The following is a 27,682-nucleotide window of genomic DNA, read 5'->3' on the forward strand; positions in this document are numbered from 1 at the left end:
TCAATGAAAATTACACGAGATGCCATTTTGTTCCATCAGTTTACAAAAAAAAAAAAAAAGATAATATCAAGGTCAGAGAAGCTGTGGAGAAATTGATTAAATGTAAATTGTCATGCCACTTTGGGGGGGCAATTTAGCAGTATCTACATTAACACTAAAAATGCACGTACCTGAATGCTCAGAAGCACCTGGTATATAAAGAATTTACAAAGATTTTCACTGTGTTATGTAAAAGCCATAAATTGGGAATATCCTCAGTATCATCAATAGACTCATACCCCAAATAAGCTGTGGTATATCCATAATATGGAACAGAATACAAGAGGTGAAAAGAACAAAGTAGGTTTATTTGACATTGAAAAACTTTGCCAATAAGTTGATGAGTAAAAAAAAAAAAAAAAGCAAGGTTGTAAGAAAATAGAAATAGTATAGGAAATTCTCATAAAACAAAAAAATAGAAAAAATTTCCCATAGAAAAGACATTCCCATAAAACAAAAGTATATTTTTTTTAAGATAAATGAAGGTAAGAATCTAAATACACACTGAAGATTGAGAAAACACACATCAGGCTAATAATGGTGAGGACCTGTGGAGACAGCTGCTCTCTCTGAATTACCTGGCTTTTCCCAGGATGATATGTTCACATATTGTTTGTATAATGTGAAATATAACGTAATTTAAAAAGAGGGAAAACAGAGGGCTCTCAAGAGACTTCCATGTGGAGGTGACCTCTACTCTACTGGCAAGCCTGAGTCCTCCCAAGAGCGGAGCCTCTGGAAAGTATGGTGTGCTCTTGGCCTCAAAGAGAGAGCTGGGAAGCTCCAGGGAAGCCTCTAGTTCCCTAAGGTATCCCAGTACAAAGATGAAACCCCTCAGGAAACTTGGCTTGGGGGACTGGGCTGTTATTTTGGCAGGTGCAAATTGGGTCTCATGGGGCCTGAGGATATATGATTTGGGGGCCTCTGTAAAAAAAAGAGAACCCAAAATTTTGAGCACAAAATGCCCATGGCTATCCTAATACCACCCAGTATGGAGTAAATGGTGACAGGGGAAGTGTGAGTGAAAAGAGAGAATAGTCTTAAGTGACTGTGGTTAAAATTTTACTTTTGCCAATTTTACAAAACTATATGACCATGTGAACACATTGTTAGGGTCCCTTGCAGGACCTTGGAAGGGGCCATACAAGCGAGGGGCCCTGAAATTTCACCTCCCTTATCTTCATGGAAACCCATCTCTGGACAAATGCCTTGGGTCAATTATCCTCAAGGACAGGGGGCCTTCTTCCGTGGATATGAGGCACAAGATTAAGTCACAGAGAATCTGAAAATAGTGCCCTGGGGGAACATTTGACTAGTATACTTGGTATTTAAAGTACATTTCAAGTCAAAATAAAAACCAGTGGCATGCAACCTAAATCTCCCTGGAGATTTTCTTTAAAGTTCCTTACCATTTCTAAATTCTCTGAAGTCATGGGTTCAAGAGTATTCTGAGGAGAAAAGTGAGAAATTAATTCACAATAGGCTTGATGTATGTGCCCCCTCCCCTTTAATCTCCTTCTCCCCATCACTGTTGTCAGTAGTGAACTCATCCTGTAGACAAAGAGGACTGATATTTGCGTGGTCCCCAGGCCCGCAGGATTTTAACACAGGATCCCTGCTGTCCAGGATCTTAGAATGTAGGAGGGGAAACTGGAAATAATGATAGGAAGAAATATGAATGAACAGAGGTAAGGAGATCAGTCAGGAGCCCATTCCAAAAATCTAAGCTGAAGCAAATATTTCTGATTGGCAAAATATATTGGCGATGTTGACAATTTTATTTAACCAACTCTAAACATAACTCATAGTTACCAGGACTACCCCTGCAACTGGTGTTAGTTGGTGCCTTCTCGGTGTATGGAAACAGTGATTTATGGTGAGAAACATCTCCATTCCAAGGTGGTTTTCCCAGCTGGATAATAAATCAAGCCCTCAAAAAAATCTACCTATGGGGCATTGAGTATGATGCTGTGGTGTTGGTTCATAAGAAGCAGGAGATATGTTCTTAACAATCCAGAAATTTATCATCTAGTTAACTAAAAAAAACTGTGCACAAAAGGATAACTAAAAATCAAGGTAGTATATGGGAAGTGCCAAAAAAGGGGTACAAGAAATAAATGCTGTAAGAGTTTAGAGGAGGAAGATCTCTGGGCTGGTGACTCTTCAGGGATCAGGACTACACCCCACTTTGAAGACATTCACTGGGGAGAAAAGGCCCTTCTTTGAAGCTACTCAGTGAGCTCAGCAGTGAATGTGAGTCTGTCTCGCTCTCCTGTATTAATAATTTCACAATTCTTTAGCACCTGATACAGTGCATTTTAAAGGCACACCCAATTAATAATTGTTGTTGGCTAAAAAATAACAGGTGCACATTGGATAGATAAGCAAATTAAGTTTCAAAATAGTATTTACTGAGGAACTATATTTTAAAGACAGAGCACAAGGCCCAGGGATCACATGTAACTAAACTGAAATGGGGGTGCCTGGCAGGCTCAGTCATTGGTGGAGTGTGCGACTCTTGATCTCGGGGTCGTGAGTTCAAGCCCTATGTTGGGCATAGAGATGACTTTTTAAAAAATTTAAAAATAAAAAAATAAACTGAAATGGTAGAGCTCCTACTTTGTAAAAATAATATGAAGAACAAATGTATTCCTATATATTGAGAACAACCAGTTTATACCATAATCTGGGAAATTCGGTGAGGCATGAAAGGATTATTTCAGTCCAGTTGGGGGAAAAAATTACCAATGAGGCAGGAATCAGGACAAAAGACCGTTCTCCCAGAGAAATGCCTGGGAGTGGTCTTGGTGGAGAGGCAACTCTCAGACAAGAGAGAGTGGGGCTCCCACTACTGAGGACACTTCTACTTTTTAATATATTATTTTAACCAAAGCAAATCGATTTTGGAGCCATGGGCCAGTGTGCCTGCAGTCCTCTCTTACAGCCTCCATAAGGCCCTATTCGTCCTGAAATCCCAAGGAGGATTTAGGCTAGATGTGGGTCAAGGGGAGGGAGAAACATCAGTGGAAAACAGGGACTGTTTCCTACCAGTTGTGGCTGTCTGACTTTTTTCTTCGGATTTAGAGCAGGTTGGGGGTGCTCCACTTCCTTGAGCCAAGACTCCTTGGGCAATTTATACACATCCAGCCAAATATCTCCGGCCCCTGCATTGGGAAACCAAGGAGCCATTGAGCAACTGTGAGCAGGCCACAAGATTCCTATGAGGAATGGCCTGTCTTCTCAGAACCCCCGGCACAGGGACCAGCAGGGACCCTTGTAACAGCCACTTGGGCAAACAGAAGGAGACACGGTCCTGCAGTGGGTCGCTGCCAGTCCTCACTCCCCCAGAGCTGTAGGGCGCTTCCCCTCAGGCCACCGCCCTCTGAAGGAAACCAGGCTCCTCACACTCACAGCACTGATATCACAGTTTTGAACCAGGCTGTCTGCTCTGCCCGGTCCCCATGTTTTCTAGGTTCCAAGTGGTAAATTACACCGACATTTTGTCATACAGCTTTTCCTGTCAGGGGAGGAAGGCGGTATTATAGAGTCCATAACTCTATAATGGGTATGGCTGAGGGCTAGAATTGGGAGAGATCCCTCTGATATTTGAGGAAATGACCACCTCATGGAAGTGGTTGTGGGGCTTTAACTTGTCACAGAAACACGTTCAGCTTCTACACCCAATACCTGTCAACCTGGGAAGGGTTACTTCCCCTTGGTTTGGGGCTCTGGCTAAGCGTTTCCTTTAACACGTAATCATCTGGACATCTGGACTTCAGGCTTCTAGCCTCCAGTCCTGGGAGAGAATAAATATCTTTTGTTTTAAACCACCTGGTTTGTGGTACTTTGTTGGGGCCTAGGAAATATGACAAAGTATAAAAGCTTCCTTTGATGCCTAAAGCATTATAAAGTATATAAGCACTTAACATTTTAGGGGCCTGTGGCAAGAATATAGAGGTGCATATACAGTTATGTCTAAATATTTAAAAGTTAAAACTCACGCTAACAGTCACTTGAATAAAAGAATAAAAGATGTTCTATCACCACAGTAATAATGACAGCAGGTAAGATCCAAGGATGAATGATAGATTGGTGGGTTATACTTTAAGGGGAAAAGGGATATATGCATAGTCTCAAAGTATCTCCCCCCAAATGTTTATCAGTTACTGTGGTGCTTTCAACATATGCCCCCAAATTCTTTGATTCTCCTGCCTCCAGGAAGGGATGCTTAAATCCTCTGCCCTTGAGTGTGACCTGGACGTAGTGACTTGCTTCTAACACAGGATGAGAAGGGAAAAGCAGTATCTTAACAGTAGAGGAATCTGGCAGACACCAATTAACTAGGTGATGTTGCTAGCACATACCCCCAATATACAACGACACCTCTGTGGCATCTCCCCCAAATCCGTAACCCTGGTTGAATCATGAGAAACACAGCAGGCAAACTGAAATTGGGCGACATGGTACAAAATATCTGACCGGTATTCTTCAAAGGTGTCAAGGTCATGAAAACAAAGAAAGACCGAGAAATTGTCCCAGATCGGAGTAGACTAAGAAGACATGATGACTAAATAGAATATGATATCCTGGGTTGAGCCTTGGAACAAAAATAGTAGTGGAAAATGGGCAAAATCTGAAAAAAAAATCCCACCACCTGTAGTTAATAGTATTATACCAATGTCATTGCTTGATTTTGACAAATGTACCATGGTCATGTTAAATGTTGGTATTGGAAAAGCTGGGTGAAGGGTCCAGGGGAACCCTGTACCTATCTTTACAACTCTCCTGTAAATTGTTTCTAAATAAAAGGTTTGAAAAAAGGTGGTTATCTGGAAGAGACTACAAATCTGAACCTTCTTATCAGCCTTCGGTTAATCTTGCCTTGTAGGAGGAAAGCTGCGAAGTCCCCTCCTTGAGAGATCTCCATCTTTATACAGGTGGTTTGCTTGCTGGCATCATCCTGAAAAGAAGAGAAGGGCTGATGGAGTAAGCTCAGCCTGACGACGGAGAGGAATGTGTTTCAGGGTCTTTTGTGGGTCGCACCAGGGAACATAAATCCTCTTAGAGCTTGAGACATGAAAAGATGCCTCAAACTGCTTCATACTTCCCATTTTTGTACAGCAGTTGGACAAGATCGTATATAAAGACGTGGAATTTCGATTTCCTGCCTAAAGGTTTTGGACATATTTCCTGGTTTCTTAAATACTCCTGATGATTGTGGTGATTACATACTATCTGTTCTCCTGGTCATCTCTGCAAACTCTAAAGACCTACGCCAGCACTCAGTTATTCAAAATGAGTCGAACTCAGTTCTATACGACACTGAAAACCGGTCAGGTGTTGGAGAAAGGCTCTAGCTGGACTACAACAGTGTCTTCGTCTGTTCAGGCTGCTATAACAAAATACCATAGACTGGCTGGCTCATAAACAATAAACCTTTATCTCTCACAGTCCTGGAGGCTGAAAAGCCAAGATTTCCAGATTTCAAGAATCTGGCAGATTCAGTGCCTGGGGAGAGCCCGTTTGCTGGTTTGTAGACTTCCTGCCTGCCACCTTCTCAGGGTGCCCTCTCATGGTGGAAGGGTTGAAGGAGCTCTCTTGGGCCTCATCTAAGGGCACTCATCCCATTTATGAAGGCTCTGCCTTCATGACCTAAACGCTTCCCAAAGGCCCCACCTCCTAATACCATCCCACTGGGGATAGGATTTTCAACCTGAATTCTGTGGGGATGCAAACATTCAGTCCATAGCAAGAAGAGACTGACTGTAACCCTAGTATGAAATCTGCTCAAATTTCAGGCCAGGTGAGAGACTCAATGTTCATGGTTGTCCGTGGCTTGCTTTTTCATTTTCTTAATTGTATCTTTATAATAATGAAGATAATTGTTACTAAGACCTTTGTTAATAGGTGTTTGCATTTTGTTGACTTTTTTGAAAAAAAAATCAAGTTGTAATGTTTTATTACAAATTAAAAATGAGGTGCTTAAAATCTCAACTTGGCTAGGGGCACCTGGGTGGCTCAGTTGCTCAAGAGTCCAACTTTTGATTTTGGCTCAGGTGGTGAGATCAAGCCTCGAATCTGGCTCCACGCTGGGCATGGAGCCTGCATGGGATTCTCTCTCCCTCTCTCTTTGCCTCTCCCCCACCACCCCAGGCTTGCTCTCTCTTTCTCTCTCTCTCTCTCCAAAAAAAATAAATAAATAAAAATAAAAATATCAACTTGGCTAGATATGAAACAATTTAAAAACCTTTAAGGGTGTATCAAGAAAAACCAGACTTTTTGAAAAACCCATTTGGTATTACCAAAAAGAGGTATCTTTAAGTAAAAATAAAAACCAGATGCCGCAGATAATGCCACTAGTTTTAGCTGTCTGGTCAACGGTAGAAAAACAAGCACTTAAGGTCTTCAGCGCCAGTCTTTTTTTCACTTCTTACCGCCAGAGTGTCAATTTCACCCATCCTCCCATCTCCACCCCACCCCCCACCCTGCCCCTCTGGCAACCACCAATTTGTTTTCTGTATTTAAGAGTCTGTTTCTTTTTTTCTCTGTTCATTTGTTTTGTTTCTGAGATTCCATATAAGAGTGAAATCATATGGTATTTGTCTTTCTCTGTCTGACTTATTTCACTTGGAATTATACCCTCTAGATCCATCCATGTTGCAAATGGCAAGATCTCATTCTTTTTTATGGCTGAGTAATATTATATTGTGTCTGCATATACCACATCTTCTGTATCCGTTCATCTATCAGTGGACACTTGGGTCCTTCCATAATTCGGCTATTTTAAGTAATGCTGCAGTAAACACCGAGGTGCATATATCTTTTCAAATTAGTGTTTCGTTTTCTTTGGGTAAATTCCCAGGAGTGCAATTACTGGATCATGTGGTATTTCTATTTTTAATTTTTTGAGGAATTTCCATACTGTTTTCCACAGTGACTGCACTGATTTACATTCCCACCAACAGTGCACAAGGGTTCCTTTTCTCCACATCCTTGCCAATTCTTGTTATTTCTTGTCTTTGATTCTAGGCATTCTGACAGGTGCAAGGTAAGATCTCATTGTGGTTTTTTCATTTGTATTTCCCTGATGATGAGTGATGTTAAGCATCTTCATGTGTCTGTTGGCCATCTGCATGTCTTTGAAGAAATGTCTGTTCATATCTTCTGTCCATTTTTTAATTGGATTATTTATTTTTTGGGTGTTGAGTTGTAAAAGTTCTTTATATATTTTGGATACTAACTTTATCAGATAGGTCATTTGCAAATATCTTCTCCCATTCTGTAGTTTGCCTTGTCATTTTGTTGATGGTTTCCTTTGCTGCGCAAAATCCTTTTATTTTGGTGTAGTCCAGATAGTTTATTTTTCGAGATCACTCCTTGTTGGCTGACTGAAGTGCATGATGGTACAGGTGGTAAGCCTGCATTTGCTCAGCCCTGCCCTGCTCAGCCTCAGGAGCCGTGTAGTCTCACCTGAATTCTCAGCTGCTTTTGTCCCTTTGCCATCTTATGGCCTAGGTTTTCCGGGCATTTATATCAGTAGTAGAAGTGGAGGGGTTGAGGTGGCTGCTGATCTTGGGTCTCATCTCCTTGATTTTCCTTCTCCTATTCATTGCTGTCCTCTGTAGGCTGTCTTCAGTGAGAAGGGCCCATCCCCTGATACAGATTCTCTCACTGCTTATCTTAACATTATTCTCTCCCCATCTACCTGCTTCTGCACCCTGCTTGTCAACCCGCTCCATCCCTTCTGCACAGGAGGGTTGGTGTGGTGTGATGGGCTTCCGCAGGGTCTCCACCCACATGCAGGTGGGGACTGTCGCCTGCGCTGGGCCCAATGCTGTGGGGCCTGACCTTCAGGGGCATTCCCTGACCCCTCATTCCTTTCCTTACTCTCACGAGTCTGGAATTCTACTGGTCATTCCATGGCCCTAGACATGGACGGTGTTCACAGTGGTTCTCTTCTGCTGCGGATTTACTGCCTTGCACTGAACTCCACCAGGGCCTGTAAGGCCTACTGCCTCTGCACACTTTCTCCTCCAACAACATCAAACTCTTCCATCTCTCTATCTCCCATACCGAAAAGTCCCTTCTTGGGGTTACTCTTTATGGCAGTCGGCTATGCAAGTACATCTTGCTTGGTGTCCTTGCTGCTAATGAAACCATGTCTGTTCTGCACATGGAACCATCTGACTGGTCCCTAAACCTCTGTTGCCATGACCTCCTTGTCCCCACCAGCAGGTGCCACAGCTCCCTGCACTGCGGCAGGTGGCGTGGGTCGGGGCATGGCAGTGTGGGCGGGGCCATTGTGGAGGTCCCTGCTGGGTCTCTGCCCCACTGCTCAGGATTGTGGTCACTCTGATATCGGCTGCGGCTCCTCCTGGGGTGTGAGGCTCCTCCTGGGGTGTAAGGGTCACTGACCAGCACCGGTGGGGCCACTCAAGGCCCTCAGGCTCCAGTCAGCTCCTGCTACAGAGTGAACTCTAATAACATCTTTTGATGAGAAGTTTTAATTTTTTAAAAATTACTATATCCCTAATAACATATACCAACTACACATGCTTAAAGTGTACAATTTGATGTTTTGACATATGTATACCCCTTGAAACCATCCCCACAGGACCATGAACATATCCATCACGCCCAAAAGTTTCCTCCTGCCCTTGGTAATCATCCCCTTCAACTTCCTCCCACCCCACCCCAGGCAAAAACTGATGTTCTCTGTGACTACATTAGTCTGTATTTTCTAGAATTTTATATAAATAGAATCATATGGTGTGGTCCACAATAGCCAAACTGTGGAAAGAGCCAAGATGTCCATCGACAGATGAATGGATGAAGAAGATGTGGTATATATACACAATGGAATATTATGCAGCCATCAAAAGGAATGAGAGCTTGCCATTTGCAACAATGTGGATGGAACTGGAGGGTGTTATGCTGAGTGAAATAAGTCAATCAGAGAAAGACATGTATCATATGACCTCACTGATATGAGGAGTTCTTAATCTCAGGAAACAAACTGAGGGTTGCTGGAGTGGTGGCAGGTGGGAGGGATGGGGTGGCTGGGTGATAGACATTGGGGAGGGTATGTGCTATGGTGAGCGCTGTGAATTGTGCAAGACTGTTGAATCACAGATCTGTACCTCTGAAACAAATAATGCAATATATGTTAAAAAAAAAAAAAAGAAGAAGATAGCAGGAGGGGAAGAATGAAGGGGAGTAAGTCGGAGGGGGAGACGAACCATGAGAGACGATGGACTCTGAAAAACAAACTGAGGGTTCTAGAGGGGAGGGGGGTGGGGGGATGGGTTAGCCTGGTGATGGGTATTAAAGAGGGCACGTTCTGCATGGAGCACTGGGTGTTATGCACAAACAATGAATCATGGAACACTACATCAAAAACAAATGATGTATGGTGATTAACATAACAATAAAAAACTTAAAGAAAAAAAAGAATGAGAAGGTATATGACAACAACTTACAAATGTAAAAGCTGGCAAATATCACTAACCTCACAAAATCTGGAAAAATAAAATAATATTGAATTAAAAAAAAAGAATCATATGGTGTGTACTCTTTTTGTGTCTGACTTCTTTCACTCAGCATAATTATTTTAAGATGTATCCATGTTGTTACGTGCACTAATAGTTCATTCCATTGTGTGGGTATACCACAATTTGCTTATCCACTCACCTGCTGATGGAGATTTGGGTGGCTTCCGGTTTTTATCTATGATACATGCGGCTGCTTATAAACATTCACGTACATGTGTTTGTATGGAGATATGCTCTCAGTTCTGTGTAAATATCAAGGGGTGGAACGCCCGGATCGTATGGTAGGTGTATGTTTAACATTTTTTAAAAACTGCCAAAAAGGGGCGCCTGCGTGGCCCAGTCGTTAAGCGGCTGCCTTCGGCTCAGGTCATGATCCCAGGGTGCTGGGATCGAGCCCCGCGTCGGGCTCCCTGCTCCGCGGGAAGCCTGCTTCTCCCTCTCCCACTCCCCCTGCTTGTGTTCCCTCTCTTGCTGTGTCTCTCTCTGTCAAATAAATAAATAACATCTTAAAAAAAAAAAAAAACCTGCCAAAGGGGTACCTGGCTGGCTTAGTTGGATGAGTGTGCAACTCTTTTTTTTTTTTTTTAAAGATTTTATTTATTTGACAGAGAGAGACACAATGAGAGAAGGAACACAAGCAGGGGGAGTGGGAGAGGGAGAAGCAGGCTTCCCGCGGAGCAGGGAGCCCGATGCGGGGCTCGATCCCAGCACCCTGGGATCATGACCTGAGCCGAAGGCAGCCGCTTAACGACTGAGCCACCCAGGCGCCCCTGAGCGTGCAACTCTTGATATCAGGGTTGTGAGTTTGAGCCCCACGTTGGGTGTAGACATTACCTAAATAAATTTAAAAAATAAAAAATAAAAAAAAACCCTGCCCAAATGATTGTACCATTGTACTTTACCACCAGCAGTGTATCAGAGTTCTGGCTGTTCTGTATCTCTGCCAACGCTGGTTACGGTCACTCTTTTTAATGTGAAGCATTCTAATGCCTGTGTAGTGGTAGCTCACTGTGATTTTGACTTGCATTTTCCTAATGACTAAGGATGCTGAGCATCTTATTTACTTTCCATATATCTTCTTTGGTGAACTGCCTTTTCTTCTCAAACCCTTGCCCATTTTGAAAACTGGGTTGTTTATTGCCTTATTTTTGAGTTTGCGTTTTGAGAGTTCATCGCATGTTCTGGATACAAGTCATTTATCGGATAGGTGATTTACAAATATTTTCTCCCAGTCCACTGCTTGTCTTTTTATTCTTTTACTAGTGTCATCTACAGAAGTTTTTGATTTTGATGAAATCCAACTTATCACTTTTTATTGTATGGGTTGTGCTTTTGATGTTGCAGCTAGAAACTCTTTGCCAATCCCAAGGTCGCAAGACTTCCTCCCATGTTTTCTTCTAGAGGTTTTATGATTTTAGATTTTACAGATAGACATGTGACCCATTTCAAGGTAATTTTTGTGTATGGTATGAGAATAAGAAATTTTTAACTTTGAAGTCCAATATCAATTTTTTCTTTTATATTTAGTGCTTTCCATGTCCTAAGAAATCTTTGCCTTCCCCAAGGTAGCTAAAATATTTTCCTGTGTTTTCTTCAAAAAGGATAATGTTTTTAGCCTTTACATTTAGACCTATAATCCATCTCAAATTATTTCTCATATATGGTGCAAAGTAGGGTGGAGGTTCATCTCCCCCCTACTTGTTAATCTAGCATTCCAGCATCATTTGTTGAAAATACTTTATTTTCCACACTGACTTGCTTGTATACCCATCAGTGGTATTTTTTACAAGTTAAACTGCAATTAAAAAATCTACTCTGAGCAATCCCTCTCTCTCTCTCTCTCTCTCTTTTTTTTTTTTGGACTCATCAATTCACAAAACACTTTCCGAGACCCCACAGTATACAGGCAGTGTGCTAGGAACAAGGGATACGTGGGTGAATACGACATGTCCCCTGCCCTCAGCATGGTTACATCCAAGAGAATAAGTAGTCATACAAACAACTAAGTATGGAGGGTGGAGAAAATACTATGGTAGAGATTCTGTTCTGTATGGGGGTGGACAGAGGAGGGAGACAACAGGTCCTTTTGGGCATCTCAGGGAAAGTATCTCAGAGAAGGAGATATCTGAGCTGGTCTTAAAGGAAATGTAAGGGAATGAGGGAAATTTAAGAGGCACACATAGTAGGTAGGGAGGCAAGGGGAGCACTCTGAGCAGAGGGAACAGCACAGGCAAGGGAACAGGATGTGAAGCAGCCTGGAAAATTTAGGGACTTGTAAATAGTTGCTGAATATTTGGTCTGGTGCTCAGTCTGGACTGGAGTTCCTTAGTGACTTTCTTCTCCCGACAACAGGGTAAATAAATCCAAAGCATTCAGCATGTACCCTCAGCTGGTGGGGGGATCTTTAAACTGGATATTTTAGAGGAGGCTCTCTGTCCAGAGAGTCTCTATCTTTCTACTCTAGGACAGCTGTCGTCACCTCCATAGTAAAAGTAAACTTCATTTGCTACAGCCTTTGGCCCAGCTCTAGGTGAAAGAACAGGAACTTACCACTTCATTGATGGCTTTGATTAGGAAAAGCCCATCCTTATAGAAATAAAACAGTCTAGCAATACCTGAAACAGAGAATGTAAGAGAGACAAATGAATCAAAGAAGAACTGGAATTTTGTATCTGACTTTCTGAATTATCATCTTGTGCTCACGAATTTTTTTTAATTTTTTATTGTTATGTTAATCACCATACATTACATCATTTGTTTTTGATGTAGTGTTCCATGATTCATTGTTTGTGCATAACACCCAGTGCTCCATGCAGAACGTGCCCTCTTTAATACCCATCACCAGGCTAACCCATCCCCCCACCCCCTCCCCTCTAGAACCCTCAGTTTGTTTTTCAGAGTCCATCGTCTCTCATGGTTCATCTCCCCCTCCGATTTACTCCCCTTCATTCTTCCCCTCCTGCTATCTTCTTCTTCTTTTTCTTTTCTCTTAACATATGTTGCGGTATTTGTTTCAGAAGTACAGATCTGTGATTCAACAGTCTTGCACAATTCACAGCGCTCACCATAGCACATACCCTCCCCAATGTCTATCACCCAGCCACCCCATCCCTCCCACCCCCCACCACTCCAGCAACCCTCAGTTTGTTTCCTGAGATTAAGAATTCCTCATATCAGTGAGGTCATATGGTACATGTCTTTCTCTGATTGACTTATTTCACTCAGCATAACACCCTCCAGTTCCATCCACGTTGTTGCAAATGGCAAGCTCTCATTCCTTCTGATGGCTGCATAATATTCCATTGTGTATATATACCACATCTTCTTCATCCATTCATCTGTCGATGGACATCTTGGCTCTTTCCACAGTTTGGCTATTGTGGACATTGCTGCTATAAACATTGGGGTGCACGTACCCTTCGGATCCCTACATTTGTATCTTTGGGGTAAATACCCAGTAGTGCCATTGCTGGATCGTAGGGTAGCTCTATTTTCAACTGTTTGAGGAACCTCCATACTGTTTTCCAGAGTGGTTGTACCAGCTTGCATTCCCACCAACCGTGTAGGAGGGTTCCCCTTTCTCCGCGTCCCTGCCAACATCTGTCGTTTCCTGACTTGTTAATTTTAGCCATCCTGATGGGTGTGAGGTGGGATCTCATGGAGGTTTTGATTTGGATTTCCCTGATGCCGAGCGATGTGTGCTCACGGATTCTTAAGCCTCCTCCTGGCCTCTCTGTGGCGCCTGCTGACTCAGTCTTCCTGGCTTCCTCCACCCCTGACTTGACATGTTCAGGCTGTTCCCCCTCCCGGGTCCTCTCTGCCGACCGTGGCCCATCCTCTTGCCCTGAAGCCCGCTGTAAGACACTCCTAACTTGCCCAACACCCGTAATCCAGAAAGGCAAAGGCAAAGGGCCCACTGTGGGTGAAGATCTAGCTCAACCCAGTAAACATCCGAGGGATAGCTGCTCCATGACCACAAACATGCCAGGGACAACCAAGGCAGTCTCCGCCTTCACATGCATTACACTGAGGATCACACAGACGTGAAACCAAGCAGATGTAATGCAGTGATAAAATACACTCCTATCTTTAGATCAAACTCCTCTTGAGTATCAACTTTCCCCCTCTAGCTGCCTCAAGGCTGTGTATGCTCAAACTTATAGAAAAGTTTCGACAATAGTACCAAGAGTTCCCATATATCCCTTACCTAACTTCCCCAGTGATAGCATCTTACACAACCATAGTATGATTTTTCCTTTCATTTTAACAGCTTGTGCCTCGGTTCAGACTTTCATAATTTCTCTCCTTGTTGAAAGCAACAGTTCTTCTTCGCCTCCCTCCCTCCTTCTTCCTTCCTTTCTCTCTTCTTTCTTTTTCTCTTTCTTTCTTTCTTTCTTTCTTTCTTTCTTTCTTTCTTTCTTTCTTTCTTTCTTTCCTTCCTTCCTTCTTTCTTTCTTTTCTTTCTTTCACAGAAGATAAGTTTATTTGGAGATAGTACAGAATTGCATCCCTGGACAAGTAAACTACTAAACAACCATATCTCTGCCTCTCATTTTGACTTGCTCCTACCATAGTGTCCTTCCTAAAATGCCAATCTGGTCAGGTCACTCTCCTGCAGAAACACTGTCCTCCATGACACTGTCTATGGTTCTGTGTACTATCATCCCCATGAGGCCCTGTTTCATCCTCAGGCTGAGGGGAAGAAACAATCCCTGGTTTATATGAGCAGTAGGATTTCTGAGTGCCCAAAGGGTGTGAACTCTGGGTCCACATTGGCTGGTTGGCATCCTGCCTGCGCCACTCACCTTCTACATTACCTCAAGTAAGTTATTTAACCTCAATGCCTTGGTTGCTTCTTTGAAAAACAGGGATAAGAAATTGTACTTACCTCCTAGGGCCATTGTGAAGGTTAAATGGGCTAACCTATGTGCAATGTTAGACTAGTGCTTGGCACACCATCCTGTTCTGTGGATGTTAGTTAATACTACATGACCAAGGAGATCTCTCCAGGTCTGGCCCCACCCATACCTGGAAAGGAGATTAAACTGAACAGTCTACAGATAACTATAAATTCAGCTAAAAAAAAAAAGAGGAAGAACATGTACCCGTTTCATCCACAGGAGCAATAAGGATTTCATTCCCCAAATCTGTGGCCCAGATGGAAGTGACATCAACTTTAAGTTTCTCCCAAATATATATTCGTTTAGCATTGTACAGATTATAGATGGAGAATCCTTTGGCTCCTCCAAAAAAGACATAGTCTTGGGAAATCGCCATACAATTTGGCATTTTGTTGAGCTGGGAAAACAAAAACAAAGAGAAAAGGAATTATTTTCAGCTGCCACCAGCTGCAAGAATATGAGCTAACTTTTCAAAGAGGCATGTGGGCCCTTCCTAGATATAATATCACCCCCAAACAGAACCCATCTAAATATCTTGCCCCCAAATCAAGAAAGTCATAGCATTCTACTTTTAGGAGAAAGGAGCCAGAGCAAACAAGTAAGTTGAGAATAAGTACACATTTACAACGCTAACCATAACCACAAGCCCTGTGATGAGTGGACAAGTGGCCCCATTCCCTGTACTTTTTTCATCTAGAATGCTGTGGAAAGAGCTATAGCTGAGACACTGGCAGATTCTCAACCATCAAGCAAGAGAGTGATTAATATATTCAGAGATATTTTTAAATAACAACAGAATATAAAAGACTTTCTGCATAATCTTCAACTAATCAGAACACCCATTCCTCCCAGGTAATTACTAGATCCATTTTAATCAACGTCAGCATGCCTAGTAACCTTTCAAAAATGCACCTATCTTAATGAGTAGGTTCACTGTAGGAGTTCCTTCCCTGGATCAGGTATTTTCATTTATTAACCCTCAACTGGGAAACAGGAACTCCTGGTCAGCTGCTCCATACCTTGCTTTCTACAAGTGGAGGGTAGGTTGTGGGCTGGGTCCGGTTGAACTCAACGTCCCTCAGGGCATCCCTCTCCTGGATAACTTCCCAACATTTGTCAAACAGAAGGTTCACCATCTTGTTGATCATGAGATAAGGCTGTGGCAGGGAATCCACCTCCTGACCCACGTCTGCGAAGACATAATCATCTTCATCATCCTTAGGCCAGTCCTTCTCTGTTGGGGACGGCACCTCCAGCAGCCCCTTTCTCATAAAACTGGAGAACCTCGTCTGGACTTGACTTCCTCTGGGGATTGACATCACAGAAGCTGGCACTGGGAATGTCTAGGAAACTCTGAAAAGCTGATAAAGGAAGCAAGCAAAGGTACTTTGAGAAAAAAGGGAAGTTACCAGAAGACAGCACATCATCCTCTCGAGCCCAACAACCCATGGGGACTATTTATTCTAGAGACTGGCACTTTTCTTATTTATCACAGGATTGTTACCACATCACTAAAGAATGATCTTCATATTATAAGGATATCAGCAGAAACGGGTATCAACGAGTCACATCTTCCAGGCCAGCTCAAGATGTTGGGTGCTATGGCACAGGGAGAGGAAATGTGGCATCCTTGTTGCCTTTCTCCAGCTTCTACTCAGAGAGTGTCTGTCTGGGTTCCAACTAGAATCCAACCGCTCTCCTACAACTTAGGTCTTCTCCTTCTTCCATCTCTGCAAGCGGCTGTGCCCAGGCCAGCTGGGTAGTGAGCCAGGACTGCTCTCCATCCTTTCCCTCGCCTCTGACCAGATGCCCTTCAAGCACTTTTAACCCTTGCTGTCTCATTTGGTCCTTTCTCTCTAGACCCATTGCTACCAACCGGGAGTTCTGTAGACTGAGTGCCAGGGCCTGTGAGATTTTTCTAGGGCCTACAGAAATGTTTGAAACTCAGGAAAAAAAAAAAAAACAGACTAAAACAAAACAAAATCCTCACAAAGTCAAAATAATTAAACATTCACAAAAATATTACAACTTATCAGCTCCCGTCTGCATGTGTTCATAACGTTTCAGTCCATAGAAAAGAACAAGTAATCTGAACTTCATACAATTCAAAACTGTACAAATTATAAAAAGGCTTTCAAAATTACAGTTAAATAAAGACATCTAATGTGGCACATGGGGTCCATTTTAAGATGCTTCACCTGTAGCACAGTGGGGTCTTGCACTGTCAGGGCAATAAAAAAAATGACCTGGCATGCAGAGGCAAGAAAACACAGCCATAATAAAAGAGAAAAGTCAGTCAACTGAAGCTGACTCATCATCAACACAGTTATTAGAATTAGCAGACAAAACAGTTATAAATGTATTTCACATGTTCAAAAACCAAGAGGAAATGTTAGCTAGAGATGTGGAAGATGCCAAGAAACCCAAACTGAACTTTCAGAGATGAAAACTACAACGTCTGAGATGAAGAATTCGTTCGATTAGATTAATCACAAGCTCTCAGAGCAAAACAAATTAGATGGACAGAAGATTAGTAAATTTAAAGATACAGCAATAGAAATATTGAAACAAAGAGAAAAAAATGAAGAAAGTGAGGTGTGGGAGAACTTGAAGTAGCCTAATATAAGTGTGATTGAAATCCCCAAAGGAAGGAAGAGGCAAAAAAAAATCTGTAAAAATAGAGAAAATATTTCTAAATTTGATGAAAACTATAAACTCACAGATCCAAGAAGAAAAACAAGTCCTAAGCAAATGAAACACAAAGAAATCTATACCACAGCACATCATGAGCAAAACTAGTGGTAAAGACAAAATTTGAAAAGCAGCCAGAGGAAAAAAGATATGAATAAAGGAACAAAATAAAGGATGACAGCAGATTTCCTAAGGAAACCACCAGTGAAGAACAGTAGAGGAGTGTTCTATAACACCCAACCCAGTAACAGCAGTGGACAGCTTTTTTTTAAGTACACATAAAACATTTATCAAGACAAATCCTATTCTGGGCCATAAGCCAGGTCTTAATAAGTTTAAAAGTACTCAAGTCATACGAAGTATGTTTTCTGACCACACAAAATTATTTTAGAAATCAGTAACAGAAAGATATGTAGGAATACACAAAACCTAAGAAGACCTAAATAAGTGGACAGAGATACCTTGCTTGTGATTGGAAGACTCAGTTTTGTTAAGATGTCAATTCTCCCCCAATTGATCTATAAATTCAACACAATCTCTATGATAGTCCCAGCTGGACTTTTTTTTTTTTAAGGAAATTAAGAAGTTGATTTTATAATTCATATGGAAATGCAAAGTACCTAGAATAGCCAAAATAACGTAGAAAAAGGACAGAATTGGAGGATTAATACTACCTATTTCAAGACTTATTATAAAGCCACAGTAATCAAGACAGTGTGGTACTGGCATCAGAATGCACAAATAGATCAGTGAAACCAAATAAAGCATGCGGAATTAGACTCACATATGTATGGACAGTTTATTTTTGACAAAGGTGCAAAGATAATTCAGTGGAAAAAGGATAATTTTTTTTCAATAAAGCTGCAGCAGTTCGAAATACACGTGAAAAAGAAAATGAACTCTGGGGGTGCCTGGCTGGCACAGTCGGTAGAGCATGCAACTCTTGATCTTGGGGTTCTGAGTTCAAGCCCCAAGTTCGGTGTAGAGATTATTTAAAAATAAAATCTTTTGGGGTGTCTGGGTGGCTCAGTCCTTAAGTCTCTGACTCTTGGTTTCTGCTCAGGTCATGATCTTAGGGTCCTGCGATGTAGCCCCACTCAGTGAGAGTGTGCTTGGGATCGCTCCCTTGTCTGCCCCCCACCCCATGCCCTTGAGCACACACTCTCTCAAATAAATAAAAATAAGCCTTTAAAAATAAATATTTTAAAAATAATAGAATCAAAAATAACCATATGGTATGTGGGTCTCTATTTGTAGTCCTCCCCTGAGGCCTGCAAATGTTAAGGGCAGGCCTGACCAAGGGAATAAAGGTCACAAAAATAGGTGACCTCACTTTTTGATTGTAGGGGGTATATTTTGTAATATTACTGCTATGGAACGGGTGGGATTCCACGTCTTCAAGCCCCAAAGAACCAACGTTCAGTGGTGCAATTTCGTCGTAATCTTTCTGTCTCCACTTTGTCCATATTAACCCTTCTAGGCTTTCCTCAGGTAGCAATCTTCTTTGAGTACTCAATGATCCGAAGAGAAAATTCACTTTACCCAGATCTTCATGCTAGAACTACATACCACGCATTGGCTTCTCTCTGCTCTAACCATTTCCTTCCCTAGACCTGGCGCTGGTGTTGCTCAAGGGAAACGGAGGTACAGAAGTGGGAAAGGATTAGGCCCCAAAGTCTCCAAGCAAAACCTCAGGGGAATCTCCATTCGGGATGCCGCATGGGGTTCCTGAGTTCCCAGGATCTCCGGGAAGGCCGGAGGCGGGGGATATGCCCCCCCCGCACCGAGCCCCCCTCTAGGAGACCCTAGATGTCGAAGGGCGTCCGGGGGCACGCGGGGAACCGCTGAACCCGGGCCCGGAAGCCTAGTTTCAGCTCACCTGGGCCGGGAGCGTGGCGTCGCCTTAGTAACGGCCACTTCCGGCCCCCACCGGAAGCCCGCGAAGTTGTTCTTCGGAAGGCGTGCCCGCCCCCACTGGGGCGGGGAGACTCAGCTTCTCCCGCGGGGACCTGGCGACACCCATGAGGACTCGCGACTGAACCCGGGGCGACACGTGGTCTCGGGCCGGGAGCCATGGACGGCTTCATCCGCTTCACCAACCAAACCCAGGGCCGGGACCGACTCTTCAGGTGAGTCAGGTGCCCGCGGCCTCCACCTCTTCCCGGTGCTGCGACCCGAGCTGGGTCTCGGGTCCTCCGGCTTCGGGAGGAGGGACTTGCCCAGTGGACGGCGGCGGGACGGAGTTCGGTTCCGGAGCCCTTCTCGCCGGCACTCTGCCGGACCGGACCCCGCGGTCCGGCCGAGCGTCCGCCGGACAGCCCGGTGTGTGGCCCCGGAGCCGCCCAGGCCCTGACCGCGGTGGACCAGTCCACCAGCGCTCTCCTAACCTGGGAAAGACCGGGTCCTCTCCACTCAGCGTTCTTCCCGGGATTTTTTTTTTTTTTTAAGGATTTTTTTTTTTTTTAAGTAATCACTACACCCAAGGTGGGGCTCGAGCTGGCAACCCCGAGATCAAGAGGTCCACCACTCCACCGACTGAAGCCAGCCAGGCGTCCCCCGGGATTTTTTTTTTTTTTTTTTTTTTTTTTTTGAGATGACCTTTGGGTTGGCATTTGTGGCCAGGGAAGTCAGCCACTTGGTTGTGGCTTCAAATACCCCATGAAATGCTTATGGAGAGACAGAAGTTGTATTTATCTTCTATTATTGCCCTGTCTACCTCATTGAGATTGTAGGGAAGGAAAAATTCTCCCTCTACCCTCAAGGTCTTTCAACTAGACTAAGAATTAAGTTTACACGTTACGGGTTCACAGGAGGGGGCGGGGGGCAGAAGGTGTGTGCACAGAGGCCCAGTAATGAAATTAAGACCTAGAGAAATGCCCCAGGCGGGCAGTGTTTCTACATGTTAGACAAACAGACAATAACATTTGTGAGGAATTGACAGGATAAAGAAAACAGGTGTTTGGGAGCTTCATTTAGGCGGGCATCCTAAACAGGATTTAGGCTGAGGGAGCAGGGTTAGGAAAAAAGTAACGAGGTTTGTTTCTACAACTTTCTCTGTTTTAAAGCTCCTATCTCTAGTGATAAGGATGTCTTTTTACTTCCTTAGTAGAGGGAGGGTATTTTTCATATGGGAGATGCGTTTCCTACTTTCCGGGGGACAGAGGAGGGTCTGAGTGTCCTTGCACTGGCTGTCTCTTAAGTAACTTTATTTAGAATAATCAGTATGCCCAAGTGGCACATTTTGGGGTGGCCTACCATCCGCCCCTACAGTCCCCTTTTCTGAAACTTCCCTGGAAGTTTCTTTTTTTTTTTTTAAGATTTTATTTATTTACTTGACAGAGAGAGACACAGCGAGAGAGGGAACACGAGCAGGGGGAGTGGGAGAGGGAGAAGCAGGCTTCCCGCCAAGCAGGGAGCCCGATGCGGGGCTCGATCCCAGGACCCCGGGATCATGACCCGAGCCGAAGGCAGACGCTTAACGACTGAGCCACCCAGGCACCCCTCCCTGGAAGCTTCTTATGTTAAAAGTTGAGCTGATAGGTTGTTCCATTTCCTTGAACGGTGTCTGAGTTCTGACAATAGGTCATTTTAGTTAAACTCATTTCAGGAGGCAGAGTTGCAACTGTGTTCTCAAAGTTAGGCCTATGGTTCAAATAATCAGGTAATAAATAAGGCATTTCTATGGAAACAAAAGAAAAACAATGATTCATGATTAGATCAAATTATAAATCAGTTTCGGAGTTCTCAATGTAGCCAGTCGAGGATTTCTGGTTGTCAGGTTTAAAGCATCTTTACATAAAATGAGGGCAGACTGTGGCAATCTGACAGAGTTGCTTGGTTTGTGGTTTGAGTATCTCTGGTGATCATTTTGAGTGGCTCATAGAGCACCAGGCATGAAGATTGCTCATGTGTGAGCTGTTGTGATTTTTCTGAAGTTCACATCGAGTTGTTCATATTCAGTTTGCAGGGCTTTAGGATAAAGGTCAGTCTTAGTTATCAAATGACTTCAAGTCAAAAATATCAAAAATATTAGTTTGGAGAATTGTAGCCGGGCATTGGAAGAAACTAGAAGAAATCAGGATCTAGTCCAGTTTATAATGACTTGTATTTGAATCTAATATCCACAAAGGTGTGTTATTGAAACATAATTTTTTTTCGTATAATCCCTCTCATTTTACCAAAGATAGCCAAATCAAGACTAATTTCTTTGCAAAATAAGCCTAAGCTTTTTCTTAAGTTTGTTTCTTAAGTAACTTTTATTTAACTTTCATTTAAGTAACTTTATTTAAGTAACTTTTATTTAAAATAATCAGTGGGCACATTTGGGGGCAGCCTGCTCTTGGCCCCTACAAGAGTCTGCGTGTGAAATAGTTTTGTGAACTGTAAAACCAAGTACCATATGGAGAGCGCCAGACAACTAACTGCACCTCTAAGGTACATGCTATGCTACTGAAAATACTGAACAGAGATTGTGCTTTCATACTAATTAGTTCATGATGTTTCTTTTAGAAATTTGGTTGATTCTCGCTCAGTAATAAAGAATAAAAAGGAACTTTGACAGATACAGGTTTCTAAATTGTTAGGGTTGTGGTTTCATTTAACAGCTTCCCTTCTCTTCTGGGTGTGCTGGTGCTGATACAAACAGTCAGTACGCATAGCCCCAGTCATGAGACTTTTGGAAGCCAACTTTATGCCAGATTTTGTTCTCAGTGTGTTACCACTGTTAATTCATTTAACCCTCATCACAACCCTGAGAGGTAGATACTCTGAATGATTCCCATTTCACAGATGGGGAAACTGAAGCAGGAGGTTAATAGGAACACAGTGGCGGGCGCCTGGGTGGCTCAGTTGGTTAAGCGACTGCCTTTGGCTCGGGTCATGATCCCGGAGTCCTGGGATCGAGTGCCGCATCGGGCTCCCCCTTCTCTGTGGGGATCCTGCTTCTCCCTCTGCCTCTGCCTGCCGCTCCCCCTGCTTGTGCTCACTCTGTCTCTCCCTCTCTATGTCAAATAAATAAATAAAATATTTTTTAAAAAAATAGGAACACAGTGGCAGAGCTGAGATTTAAATCCACGCAGTTGACTCCGGTGCCCACCATTTTAATGACCAAGCCATACCACTATTGTAATTAATTTGATAGATTTTTTTAAATGGTCACATTGTATACAAGTTTCATTAAAGAGAAGGCTTCAGATTCAGTGCGCTCAGAATGTACCCTGCAAGGTTTATCAGTGAGGTTGGTTAATAAAATAATTGTTTAGGATATACTTTTCAGCAAGATCTGAGATGGTATTCATTTCCCAATCCCTGTGGTGATCTATAGCTCCTGTAAACTAACTGGCATTCATAAAATAATACCTGGGTTTGGGACACATTCCTGTTATTAGCCCAAATCTGAGAAAGGGGGACTTACAGGCATGACTGGCTTGAGCCCTATAGCCAGGAAACTACTTTAAAAGAGAGATAATCTTTTTTACTTCATCCCCAATAACAAGTTCACCATTTTGGAAAATGTGCCACATTTTTATTGAGAATAATATCTGTAGCCTGCAGGGATTCCAGTGCAGTTACAGGCCTGTGGGAAACAGGCACCCGCTTTGTTAAATAGACTCCGGTGCATTTAGATGTTTGATCATGTGACATAAAACTTGTCATGGGTTACATTGCTGTTAGTAAGGCAGTGTTATTTGTAGTTGTAACAATAATCACTTTACTGACTATTTAGTATTAAGCAGGAGTCTGTATTTATATAAAATCCTAACTAGTTTTGAAAGATAAATATAAAAGCATATCTATACATATTCATGTATTGGTGTGTATTTGATCCTTTTACAAAAAATTCAGTAATGTGCCAACTGAACTTTTCATTTGGTTCTGGTTTGAGTGTATGTCCGATCACATAAGTAGGTGGTGATACGTAAAAAGTTCATTTTAGAAATCTGAAAAATCGTTCTAAACAGGAGAAAATAAAGAATGGATCGCTGCAGACTTAACATGAGGGAGATTTTTTGCAGTTTCCACTTTGACTCTACCCATTTCTCTGTGCCAACGACAGGCCTTTTGAAGGGCTGTTCACTATTACTACAGAGTTCTCTTTCATTACCTTTGTGTCACATTTCCATCCCATGTTCTACCCTTTGGCCCTGTGGAGTGACTGTTGCAGAATTATGCTCTTGTAAGAGCCACTTATATGAGAAATTGTCATGGAAACTTTGCTTTTAGCAACACATGTTTCTCCTTTCCTTACTTCATGAATCAAATTTCGTTTGGTTTGTATATCATTCTCCTCATTTTTTTTTTCCATTTCAGAGCCACTCAATACACATGCATGTTGCTTAGATATTTGTTAGAGCCTAAAGCTGGCAAAGAGAAGGTGGTAATGAAGCTCAAGAAACTGGAGTCCAGTGTGAGCACTGGCCGTAAATGTAAGTACCCTGTCTCTTGAGGGACAGTGGTTCCTGGTTTCAAATCGTCAGACCCTGTAATTTACAAAATGCTTTCTAGATCATTAATTTCTAGTCCATGAAGTTTTTTGGTGAAGTTGACCAGTAAAGCTGCCTTCATGAAATGACAGGCCAAGAAGATTGAATGTTTGCTCCAGACCGTTCACCAACACCCTCCTATGTGCACATTTGGTGCTATACCATATCTTTCTGCTTAATCATAGCCAGTGGGCATACAGTATGTTAGCTCACCTTTAATTCTTAGAATTATACAACGTTTTGGTAATCCCTAACATGAGCTTCTGGCTTGTGGAAGGCCTTTGTATTCTCTAGAACAGAATAGCTTGCCTTTTCCCCTTCTTCTCTTGAGGGATTGCTAGAGGAAATCGAGGGGTGGTTCTCAGCCTGTTTGTGGGATGTTTCATGTTACAGGCAAAAGTGAAGTCAGTGTCTTGCACTCATTTAATTCATTTTAATAATAAAGCACACTGGGAAACCCCATACTTCTAGTAACAGTTGCATGCCTGAATCTTAGTTGTTTGGTAAGAATCAGATGTAGGTAGGCAGAGATGTTAGAATGGAATGTAGAAATCCAATGTTGAACAATTATTTTTGAGCAACTACTTTAGGTATAGAGCTGAGCTTTATGAGAGAAATAAGATTACGTGGTATAAATAATGTATAAGATTTAGTGCCAAATATACTAGCTAGGATGGGGGGGGGGAAAGGTTTGGGAGGAGATGGAACTTGAGGTGTAGCTAGAGAGAAAGGGAAGGAGAGCCTTCTTGAAGGGTGATTTCCCCCCACGAAGGCTCAGAACTGTTATGAGCAAACCATTGTATTGGAAGGTCAATGACAGAAGACTTAAGTTGTCAAGAGTAGGGTGAGCTTTTTTGGATGACTTTGAAGGATAAGATAAGAAGTTCTCAGATTCTTTAGTATGTTAGAACTCACAGGTACTTTAAAGGTTACTAGTCTCTGAAGTCCAGGAGGGACTTACCCAGGGTCATTCAGCCAGTTGATGCAAGAGCAAGAACTGGAACCCAGGATAATTCATTACGTATTCTGTTTTGTGTTACTTTTGTTAAAATAATACCAGACATTCTCCTGAGATTGTAAGTCTCTTGAAGGTAGCTACTTTTGAGCATATGCTGAGTCTAAGATATAGTCCTTTAAGGAAAGTACTTCTTTTGTATTCTCCATAATGTTTAGGACTATAACTCATTCTATAGTTATGGTCATATAGGCAGTCATTCTAGTAGGTGCTCAATAAATATTTGTTGATTGATACATCCCTGATTAATTGAATTACATGGTCAGATGAGGATATACCATGTAGTGGTTGATTTAATTCAACTAGGAGTCACATAGGACAATATTAATAGGTTTCCCAGACACTAAATCCTACCATCTCTACTTTGTCTTCCTAACAGTAGGGAGCCAGTAGGGGTTTGGACCACAGAAATGGCAAAATGATAATGGTGTTTTATAAGAAAAGCCATCTTTGTCTGGAAAGTAAATAAAATCTAAGGCATCAGACTCTCCAGAATGTTGGCATCTGGGTTAGAGAAATAGCCACAGTGAATCAAAGCTTCCTATGTGCAAAAATAAATAAATAAGTAAATAAATAAATAAAGTTGCATCTAGACTTCATGTTATACCACTTTTCTTCTAACGATGTTTAGCTGGTAACGTTCAAATGTCACAATCCATACTCATGACTGACCTTGCCTGAAGGATGTTGTAAGCCAATGTTAAGGTATTCACTGGAATGGAGGTGATAAATTTAAAGAGTCACTGTCTTTTGTGCCTTCCAGGATCATTTTGGGTGTCCTTAATATACTGCAAAGTCCTTCCTTATTCCTGAGCAAAGACTGAGCCTCAAATGACAGTCAGTTGTCAAAACACCAGTGCTGGCCTCTCACCCTGATATAGGGATTCTGCCTTCATATAACATAGTAATTAAATATTTGTTAACTGTTGTGGGTTCTTCTTGCAGGGTTCAGATTAGGCAATGTGTTACATGCTGTGCAGGCGACTCAGCAGAGCGTTCATGCCACTGACCTGGTACCCCGCTTATGCCTAACGTTAGCCAACGTGAACCGTGTGATTTATTTCGTCTGTGATACCATCCTCTGGGTGAGGAGCGTAGGGCTTGCCTCTGGCATTAACAAAGAGAAATGGCGCCTGTGGGCTGCCCGCCATTACTACTATTCTCTCCTGCTGAGCCTGGCCAGGGATCTGTATGAAATCTCCCTGCAGATGGAACAGGCTGCACATGACAGGGCAAAGAGGGAGAAGTCACTGTCTCAGGAACCTCTTGGGTACAGCGTGGCTGATGAGGAAACAGAATGGCTCCAGTCCTTTCTCCTTCTCTTATTCCGATCTCTGAAGAAGCATCCTCCCTTGCTCCTGGACACAGTGAAGAACTTCTGCGATATCTTGAACCCCTTGGACCAGTTGGGGATCTATAAGTCCAATCCTGGCATCATTGGACTTGGGGGTCTTGTGTCCTCCATAGCAGGCATCATCACTGTGGCAAATCCTCAGATGAAGCTGAAGATGCACTGAAGTGGTTTCAGACTGAAGACTGGTGCCTGCTTTAAAGACAACGTCTTAGGATGGACATTTGCATGAGGCGCAGACCATGTCATACTGCGCAAAAGACTTGTTCACATGAGCATTTAGTGACCAGTGACGTGAGCAGAGGTGGGGCCAAGAATGGAGGATGGGGGCGCATGAAAATTTACATGTGTTTTTTAGAGGGCCGGAGTGACTTCTGAATTTCTGAGTATTTTCCTTTCATCCAACATTTATCGAACATCTCTTAGGCTCATCGTGGGAGCTTACTGTTTGCTGAATGTATAAAAATTGAAAAAGGCCCCCCAAAATTGAGCATTAACATACAGCAGCCTTTGGGCTGTGCGCCTCACTGCTTTTGCACAACTACCGTAGGTCTGATAGCCAGCCCTCTCCCAGACCTAGTAGAGGCCTCTTATTCCTCTGACCAGATCCCAAGCCCCCAGCCCCCCACACCACTTCTCCCTAGAGGCCCATGCCAGGGCGTGGCGGGGGGCGGGGCGCTGGGCTTACAGCCTTTCATCGTGGCGGTCCTGCCCTTCCTCTGTCCAGAAGTAGAATCAGAAACGCATCGGGCACCTGCCTGGTAGATACGGTTACTTCAGGTAGTGCATTGAGTAAGCAGAAATCAGAAGCACATAGGACTGAGGTACACATAATATGGGAGGTCACAACAGGTGCCTGTGGGTGGCCTGTGACAGATGAGGAAACAGGTTTAAAAAACCAGCCAGCACCTCATTCCTCCCAATTCAGTGTTCTTGCGAGGATAGTTCATTGCCCTCCTGATTGAGTGGAGGTGTGAGACTCCAGAATCCTATACAAAAAGCCTCTTTTAGAAGTTTGTTAGTGGTTTATATAAAAATTAAAACTGTCTAGATTCATCAGCTAGATTTTTTTATTTAAAGCCATATGACAGTTGGGGCACTACCACATTAATTTTCATCGGAAGTTACGCAGTTAAGAAATTTCATGAATACTCTGAATGAAGGAGCATCACAATTTTCTGTGATAAATCAGACTTCATATGGGTGAGGTGGTTGAGGGAGTGGAAAAGAGCAATAAGGGGCTAGTGGAAAAGGCCATTTATTCATGGTCCTACTTCCCATCTTGGGTGTTGAGTTATTTGTGATTGCAGATCCTCTGATTTGAGGGAAGTGAAGCAGAAAAATAAGATGCCATCAGGTAGGAGGCCAATGTCAGTCCTATCAGTAAAGCCATTTCACTTACCTGAATGGAAATGAGAAAAGAAATGTACACTAAATAAATTTCCCATAAATGTGAATGAGATTTTTTTTTAAAAGATTTTATTTATTTATTTGACAGAGAGAGACACAGTGAGAGAGGGAACACAAGCAGGGGGAGTGGGAGAGGGAGGAGCAGACTCCCCGCTGAGCAGGGAGCCCGATGTGGGGCTCGATCCCAGGACCCTGGGATCATGACCTGAGCCGAAGGCAGACGCTTAACGACTGAGCCACCC

General features: G+C 42.9%; 2 protein-coding genes across 13 annotated transcripts in view; one reads left to right on the plus strand and one right to left on the minus strand.

Annotated features, from left to right (window-relative positions):
- WDR93 (WD repeat domain 93) overlaps positions 1-19,184 on the minus strand; it is a 46,497-nt gene extending 27,313 nt beyond the window's left edge. For 8 of the 10 annotated variants that reach the window (XR_012375164.1, XM_073882250.1, XM_073882249.1 and 5 more), the window contains exons 1-7: positions 18,752-19,050; positions 15,511-15,852; positions 14,696-14,888; positions 12,141-12,205; positions 4,921-4,999; positions 3,088-3,203; positions 1,449-1,487 (exon numbers count right to left, since the gene is read on the minus strand). Coding sequence is in view for 9 of the 10 variants with exons in the window: in XM_073882250.1 (XP_073738351.1) it covers positions 1,449-1,487; positions 3,088-3,203; positions 4,921-4,999; positions 12,141-12,205; positions 14,696-14,888; positions 15,511-15,810 (792 nt within the window). In the remaining variant the exon portion in view is untranslated. The other 2 variants (XM_025893148.2, XM_073882248.1) reach the window with 2 other exon arrangements.
- Positions 19,106-27,565, plus strand: PEX11A (peroxisomal biogenesis factor 11 alpha). Of its 3 annotated transcripts, XM_025893261.2 has the most exons (3): positions 19,119-19,311; positions 23,492-23,607; positions 25,625-27,565. In XM_025893261.2, the coding sequence occupies exons 1-3, from the start codon at positions 19,256-19,258 to the stop codon at positions 26,194-26,196; spliced, it is 744 nt and encodes a 247-aa protein (XP_025749046.1). In that variant the 5' UTR covers positions 19,119-19,255; the 3' UTR covers positions 26,197-27,565. The 3 variants fall into 3 exon arrangements, with proteins under 3 accessions (XP_073738357.1, XP_025749046.1, XP_073738356.1); XM_073882256.1 differs by lacking the exon at positions 23,492-23,607 and having other exon boundaries at positions 19,106-19,311; XM_073882255.1 differs by lacking the exon at positions 23,492-23,607 and having other exon boundaries at positions 19,218-19,311; positions 25,443-27,565.
- Positions 27,566-27,682: the final 117 nt, after the last annotated feature.

The sequence above is a fragment of the Callorhinus ursinus genome, unplaced genomic scaffold (assembly GCF_003265705.2).
Source record: "Callorhinus ursinus isolate GAN/ISIS: 27379988/994484 unplaced genomic scaffold, GSC_fseal_2.0 scaffold45, whole genome shotgun sequence".
NCBI lineage: Eukaryota > Metazoa > Chordata > Mammalia > Carnivora > Otariidae > Callorhinus > Callorhinus ursinus.